General features: G+C 52.1%; 1 protein-coding gene across 1 annotated transcript; it reads right to left on the bottom strand.

Moving 5' to 3' along the window:
- Positions 1 to 255: 255 nt before the first annotated feature.
- SKT5 lies at positions 256 to 2619 on the bottom strand (the record flags this gene model as incomplete). The annotated part of the gene is made up of 2 exons (XM_014688481.1): positions 256 to 494; positions 570 to 2619. 2 exons carry the CDS (start codon positions 2617 to 2619, stop codon positions 256 to 258), a joined length of 2289 nt encoding a protein of 762 aa, XP_014543967.1.
- Between the last annotated feature and the right edge of the window lie 5794 nt (positions 2620 to 8413).

Below are 8413 nucleotides of genomic sequence, written 5' to 3'. Positions count from 1 at the left end.
CGAATGTTCGAGAATGATGATGAAAAAGAATGAAATAATACCATGACGTGTATGTCGAGTTGTCGCTGGCTATTCCCAGCAGCAATCCAACTGGTTGTGAGCAGCGCGGCCGCCTGCTCCAAGACGTAGGGGAGGGGTATGGGTATCCAGTCCAAACATCGTTGCTGAGATCAGTCGTGTTCTTCTTTCGTTGGCAATCATTGCTCCTAGCCGATGAATTCTTTCCGCTCGTCCAAGCCCTCGGCCACGACTCTCCTACATGATGACACAGTCCTTGTCGTCTTTGCCACTCTTCTTGTCACGCGGCGGTGCAACGTCCATGGGAGTGCCTCCTCCGCTGACAGCGGCTTCGATGACGGCAATACGCTGCTTGGCTCGTTCGTCACCAGACGAGGCGGCTTTCACGTACCAGACATTGGCCTCGAGAATGTCCCGTCGACAGCCGATGCCCATTTCAGTAAAGTACCCCACGGCGTACTGCGCCTTGACAAAACCTATATAGACAAGTCATTAATCTCACAGCTCTTCAACGCACTCTGCAGTCTGGGGTCAATTGTGTGCCGTCTTACCTAGCTCAGCAGATCGTCGCGCCCATTCGTACGCTTCCTCTGGATCCTTTTCCAAAATCGGAGGAGCTCCAACCATGTACCATGCGCAGAGGCCCATCATGGCAGCGGAATGCCCACGTTCAGCAGCACCGGTATAAAAGTGCACGCTTAGGGCAGGATCGCGAGGACAATTCAGTCGACCATGCTCGTAAGCATCACCCATTCGGTAGTTAGCCTCCGGGTGACCCAGGTCTGCTGCCTGGGTGAATAGCTCGGCGGCATAGCTCGCATCTGCAAAAATGTCATCACCGTATCCAGTCTCGTACAGGCAGCCAAGTTGATAAGGGGCAGCGTTGTACTGGGAATCAGCGGCCTCAGCGGCAAGCTTCAGCCACTTGATGCCTTCACGGTATCGCTTCTCGCCCAAATCACCAGAAAGGCATGCCTTGCCCAAGCGCGTCATGGCACCCGGATGGCGTTTCGAGGCGGCAGTCCGGAGAAACTGAACAGCCTTCACGGGGTCTTTCCGGCACCCCCACCCAAACTCATAGCACAGAGCGGTGCGGTAGGCAGATTCGGCGTGGCCGTGCTTAGCCGCGAGAACAAAGAGCGGAAAGGCTGAGTTGTAGTCTTCTTTCCCCTTGCTGAAGAGACCAGAGGCGTAGCCATCGGCAAGATAGTATTGGGCAAAAGGATACCCGCCATTTGCCAATCGCTGAAGGATCTGGCGAGCCTCGCGAACCAGGTCGTAAGGGTTGGTTACAGAACCCTCGACGATGGGGCTGTCGAGATCCCGCAATGGCTGCTGTGGGGTCTTTTTGACCTTGGGGTTCGACACATCCACGCCTTGCTCCTGTGCAGTTGAGATGAGAAATACGGCAAAAGAGTACTGGGTCGAGGCAGAGGTTGTCTTCTTCACATTCTGTCGATACATGTCCAGTGTTTTCTGGGTGCTAAGAAGAGACGCATTGTTTCCAATGACGGTTCGAAGATCCGAGTTATCCAGTGAGAAGGACGGGGGGGCCTGCTGGGGGTAAGGGACTTTGAGCAGTTCTGCGTACGACGATGGTCTAGCATCGGGAGACTTGCGAGACTGGACAGAAGGAGGGCGCATGTGAGAGCCGCCAGGCAGAAGGTTGGGGGATCTGCCGCGCGGGCTGTAATCCGAAAGAGTCGAATATGACGACTGAGGTCGAGGGAGAGAGTTTCTTTGCAGGTATCCCGATGTGGGGGTCAGGTGACGCCTGATGTGGCCCTCATTTTCCGGGAGATCAGAAGACGACGATGGCGGAATTTGGCCAGCTCCTCTGCTGGGAACTCGTGCAGGATGTTCTTGCTGTTGGTGGTGGTACTGGAACTGTGGAACAGACAGATTCCTGGGTAAGTTTCCCTCGATGATGGAACTTCCCGGCGAGTCACCATTCGGCGGGTACTCCGAATTATCGTTGACGCCGGAGACGGAGCTCACGCTTGTTGAAGCTGACGACTCGGCGGACGGTTGCTGCTGCGGCGAGGTGCTTGTTGTGTCGTCAGACTCGCGGCTGTTTCGATTCACACCTTGATTTCGGACACGATCCTTGGGGCTCATGGTGGAGGTTTCGAGTCGTTGGAACGATGCGGCCGGAAGGCTAAGATCTAGTGATGAGTGGGCGAACTTTGCTGCTAGCGCATCGACGTCGTCGTGAACGGGTCCAACGGTGGACGGTTGAGACTGCCGGGCGGTGGAGGTCGCGGACAAGGGAATCATTTCAGATCCATCTATGGAGGCGGCCGACGATGCATGACTATAGGAGTCTTGTGCAAGACCAAATTCCGCAGTCTGCGGCTTCGCATGTTCAATATTGGCATTTGACGGTTGGGCCCAGTTCTCGGCCTGAAAGTTGACCCTCACAGGAGAGGCCGGTGTGTCCCGTAATCGTGCACTGCCTCCCCCCAGTGAGGGAGCGTCGACAGTTTTTCTGGGGGCAGCGTCTGCGGGAGGCAATGCATAACCATGCCGGGAAGTGTGATCGTGATGATCGCCGTGGGCAGTAGTCATGGTATGAGGCGGAGAGGTGCTAACGGCGGCCATGGTTGAAATTGCCAATGGCACGACTGTCGTCGAAGAAAAGTCGCCGGTCGTGGAACTCGTCGTCGGTCTCGTGATTCCTACCAGCAACACATGCAGTTGCAATCGGCGAGAGTGGTATCTATAGACAAATCGGGCGGGTTCTCAAGTTGCAGCAACCCACGATGGGAAGATGCTACCGCGAAGCTCAGTCGCTGTCGGTTCTTTCAATGTAGTATTTCAACTTGAAAGAGACAGAAATTCCCCTTGTCGAGTCTCACGAGGTGGAATTGCACGGGGCCGCAGGAGGTGTCTGCGTGGAGCAGCAAGGGGGGGGTGTTTGGTTCCGTAACACTGCAGCTCACAACCGGGTACGGGAATCCAGGATGGACATGAACAAACGAGGGACGTTGGGACGTTGAAACCGTCGACTGGGGGGAGGGAAGCAGTTGAATAAGAAAACAAGACACTTCACCCGGCCACAGCCCTGAAGAGCGGTGGAGGGAGGTTAGGAGACGACGTCAATGGAGAAGAAAATTCCACAATCCGAGGGTGAGGAGTCGTCGGGCCAGGCGGCGGCGCAGGCAGCGAGCGAGAGAAGCAGGGCGCTGGTGTGGGCGCCTAGGCGAGACGGACCCGTTGACAGACCCGAGAAAGCAGCACATGCACCGCCCAGGCTGGCAGTGGCAGGGACGGGGGTCTCAAGCAGAGGCGGTAAACATTGATTGATTGATTGATTGATTGATTGATTGATTGATGGTTCAAAATCCCCGGCAGGACAGGCAGGGACAAAGCTGGCTGCTGCAACCTTGACAAGGACGTTGAATGTTGGAGGGGACCAGGGTCCAGCTACACAGAAGCTTATTGTAGTCGAGGAAATCCCCAGTGCCTTCATCTGGGCGCCCGCTGCGCCGGGACAATCTGGACGACGCCCAACGCAGATCACCCACGGCCACATCGGGACATCTGGGCTTTCTCTCGCGCGCCTCCGACACGTTTCCAGCCAATGCAAAACAGCGCCCATGACACCCACTGCCTTCAATGTTGCGCAAAGCCAAAGGCCACGGCTATTCATGGCACTCTGCACATTCTCCTGCCACTGCTGATGCTGTGCAGCCAGCCCCCATCCGCCTTGGTGCGTGCCATGGTGTGGTGGAGCGACATGCGGCGGCAGCGACGGCGACGGCGGCGCCTTGTGCTCATCGCCAACCTGCTCCGCGCCATGCGTGAGTGTCTCATTGTTACTCGGTTGATGCTGTGCTAACAAGTGATAGCCCTTGCGTGGCTTTCCTAGGCTGCCCTCCGCCCAAGACTCGACGGGCGCCTCCTGCAAGCCAAGGGAACCCAGGGAACCAGGGCCACGCACTTGGCCCTCGCTTGTCAAAGAGGACAGAAACCATAATCCGTACTCCTCCATACATGCTAGTGCTACGGAGTACATGGTACAATACTCCAGATGGTGGAGGCTGAAGGTGGCAGAGGCAGAAGGCCATCATTCTGCGTCTGGTGGAGCAAGACCCGAGAATAGTAGCGGGCGGAATGCATCATCTTCACATTGACTCCATGGTCCATTCTGGGCACTAGCCCAGCCCCTTGACGATGGGAATCTCGCTGAGTCTCACCGAAATCTCTATGCAGTACGGAGTAGTATGCCTCTCTGCCTCAACCCACGACCGGCAGTCGTCGCAACATATCGATGCGATATTACGACCAGCACGCAAATGCGACCAGACATGTGCAATGATGACATATTTTCGGGGACAATACGGGAGAAGCGCACTATCTCTCATGGGCCGCACCAATATATCCCAAGCCAAGAGCGGGCTCCTGGCCACCCATAGGGCCATACACGAGCTCCCATGTCGGGCCGGAGGGCATCTGACCATCGCAAGGACCTGGAGAAGGATCCGAGCTTCACAGAGCCAGGCCCGAGTGCAGCATCAGAGTCGATTCGAATCTTGACTTTTCCTGCAGGACTCGAGCTGGAAAACCGCCGCCAACAGAAGACTACGAGTGTATTCTTACGCTACTCAAAGAAACCGGGAGGGATGCTGGAAGTACTCTGTAGCAAAGCCAAATTTAGAAGCTGCTGATGTGAAAGAAACATGCAGGCTCAAACACCGCCTTTTCCCCCCGTATCACACGGCACGTCCAAGAATTTGCTCACGCTGATCGCGGGACACATCATCGGAAATGGCGGGAGGCCGGCACACTGCCAGGTCAGGAAGGGACCGCAGCCACAGAGGCCAGAAACAGCAACAGCGGATACCAGTGCTCCGCCGGTTCGCGAAGCTGCACATGTGGTGGGTGGTGCATGGTGGAGTGCCATCGTCTGTCGGATGCAGTGGACGAGAGCAGCAACGGGCTGCCATCTGACGGGCCCTTGTTAAAATTAATCAATTGACAGATGTTGCCCCATAAACCATGCTACGGCTACTAGTACATCATTATGTACATACATGACGGCCGCCATGGTTAGATGGGCGGCGCCCTTGGTGGGCTATTGGCAAAATCTCTCTCAGCTGTCCGTTGAATATGGGCAATAGGAGGGGCAGCTGTGTCCTCCATGTCTGCCTCGTCACTGATCAGCCCAGGCGACGTATGTGCCTGTCATCTGTAAGTCTGCCCGGTGAGGCGTCGCGGCTGAAATCTGGATTTGGATTTAAACAGGGACACAAAACTACCTGGACCCTACACGACATGCTCAGATTGGCAGGGGGGGCGAGACAGCTGGATGAGGCTGAAAAGAAGTGGTAATTTGCGCTTGACTACTCCGTACTTGCCGCGGCCGCTGGCTATGTCTGCCCAGGAATATTCCCACCAGCAACGAGTTTTCTCGTCGTCTGTTGGAGAATCAGCTACCCGTCAGCGACTAGTTTTGCCGCAGAACAAGACATGGACCATCCAACATTGTTTGCTAAGCGCTCTCTCCACTATGTTATTATAGTATGTATCATGTATGTATACCAAAATCACAGATTGGACATCAGCACTTGAACGAGACTACCACCAAAATAACCAAACCATGTGGACCGATTTTCCTATTCCACATTCACCGCACTATACGGTTGCTTTCTCTCCGTAATGCTGGTCACATCCCTTTATGAATGTGCGCAGGTCCAATTAATATATTTAACCTACTTATTATATAATACTTAAAAATACTTAAAAAAATACTTTTTTATTAAGAATAATAAACTAATATATTTTTATATACTTATATATTTTTATAATCTTATATATTTTTATAATCTTATATATTTTTATAATCTTATATATTTTTATAATCTTATATATTTTTATAATCTTATATATTTTTATAATCTTATATATTTTTATAATCTTATATATTTTTATAATCTTATATATTTTTATAATCTTATATATTTTTATAATCTTATATATTTTTATAATCTTATATATTTTTATAATCTTATATATTTTTATAATCTTATATATTTTTATAATCTTATATATTTTTATAATCTTAATTCCTTATTATTAGCTAGAACCCTAGTCCGTTATAAAAATTAGACCTGCGCACATTCAAAGGGATGTACCAGACCTTATTCATGTCAGCAGTCAGTCCCGCCAGACTACCACAAAAATACACGCGGAGATTTTCGCTGGTGCGTGGTTTTGGATTGCAAAGGCACAGACTGCGCACTAGACTCCTGTCACGTAGCATCACCCATCTGCAAGCACAGGCGAGCACATACATGAGACACGTGCCGTTGTGCAGGAACAAAGCAAGGCTCTGAGCAAATCGTCGTCTCTGGAAGATACCAGTGGACATGGGGTACTTGGTACCATGTTGTGTTATTGTAGTACGGCCAAACTAATCAATGTCGTGGAGTTTCAGGTCTATGCCCGAGTTGATGGACATGATTGTGGCGTCGCTTGGCATCCAAACCTTCATTTCTTTAGCACAAACACGGCTGTTTCGGGCTCCTTTGACTAACACTAAGGGCTGAGGCAGAAGCCAGCTTCAAGGTGTGAATAAAAGAGCTCCTGGACAGTCCCGGCCTGTCGTGCAATGAGACCGAAATCCCCCGATCGGGCTGTCCGGTTGTTGTAAGTCTAGGGTATGATCTTTTTTAAAAAAAAAAAATACTGCCGACATGGTGAGCCAGACTCGGCCCATGCCGGTCAGGGGATGCGATTTACCAGCGATTTACCGCGCCTGCATGCATCATTCTTCCTTGCGCCTTTACAACCAGACATGACACAGTTTTGCTGGCTTGGCTGTGTTGGCAATTTTTAAGTACTTAGCTAGAGCTGTCAAGAGCGTGCACAGTGTTCTTAGCCGCGACCCCTAAAGCGGGCCGTGCTGATGGAATGTCGTCATCCCTTCAATCGCGCGCATCGCATTGACGGGTCAAGTCAATTCTTTTCCTTTGCTTCTGGCCGTTCCACCCACTCCAGGGCAAGGGTCACACCAACGTCGGGTTTCGGCTCAGTCTTAATTAATGCGTCGAGTCATACCATTGTGGCACCGGCATCAGCGGTGTAAGTAGGGATTGGCAGTGATGCGGACAATATAGCTGTGTTCCCCAACCGTGGCGAGGACGGAACGATGGTCGCCTACTCCGGAGATGGGGTGCTCCATTCAATATTCGCATCGCCAAGGTGAACGCAGCTGATGAGGCTGAGGGTTCACGGTAGGCGTTGCTCGGTCGCCGCAAGGACGTTCAATGTTGGGTGTTCTCGACTGATCATGGTCTTCAGTCACCAAGCGACACGGCACCATCGACAACTGCCGCTTTATTTCACAATCAACTGATTCCCGGCGGCGCCATCTATTTGGCGACGTCTTGCCTCTCGTATTATATCCACAGTGATTTGCTGGCCGGGGTCAACCACCCACAGCAGTGACGATGGCATGCAATAACTGGTAGAACCCTGCAATAGGCGTGTGACCGTGTGGGGGTTGCTCAACGACAACTTCACATGTCGACAGTATTGGATGCTCGTTGATCGACTCTTGGACTGTAACACAACAGAGCGCCAGACGCAACCCAAACCCACGAGGCCGGGTTCGCCGCCGCATCAAAGTATGACGGGAAATGGAGCGCTGTGCGAAGGGGCAAAAAAAAAAATAGACGCTGGGAGATGGCGAATTGACGTCGAGGAGCCAGGTGAAGGATAGAGTCTTGACGTTTACTCCGTACACACGAAGCTAAAGGGTCAAGTGCTAGAATGGCAAATGGCTAGTGGTGCGACACTCTGCTGCAGGTTTCACGGCGTCTGGATTCCATCATTCCAGACCGTGAGACAAGTGAAAGGGTGTACGGAGTATACTGTCTGGAAAATATATTAATTTTTTAGGGGATGAGCAGGGAGAATCAATTGCATGCCCAACTTATCTCTTCACGCTCCCAGGCTATAAGCAGCAAGTATGGAAGTCGACGCCTCATGACGCGTGCATTGGCCGTCTGTGTGCGCAGATGCGGCATCTGGAGGTGCCACGCATGGTACCGACTGGCTGGTGCTTCGGGATTCATAGAGTCGCATCGTACGTTGCGAAGCTTTTGTTTGGTGGTTTTGGAAAAGCGCAACAGTCAAGTCCCTTCCATCATGCGTAAGCATATGTCAGGCTTGACAAACAGGATACGAATCTCTTGGGTCTGGCCATATATCAACAGGGATTATTATTATCATGCAGACTACGCATCAAAATCAAACTGACAGCAAAATGCGCACTGAGCTGGACATGATGACCACAAATCAGGCTGAATCCCAGATCAGCACCGGTAGACGTTCATCACTCATCCGCCGCCTGTTCGGGCCATGGGAGAGCCGGAAGGCGGGATGCACG

Source organism: Metarhizium brunneum, chromosome 7 (assembly GCF_013426205.1).
Source record: "Metarhizium brunneum chromosome 7, complete sequence".
NCBI lineage: Eukaryota > Fungi > Ascomycota > Sordariomycetes > Hypocreales > Clavicipitaceae > Metarhizium > Metarhizium brunneum.
The sequence above is the reverse complement of the archived record's forward strand: the minus strand, read 5'-3'. Positions and strand labels throughout refer to the sequence as shown.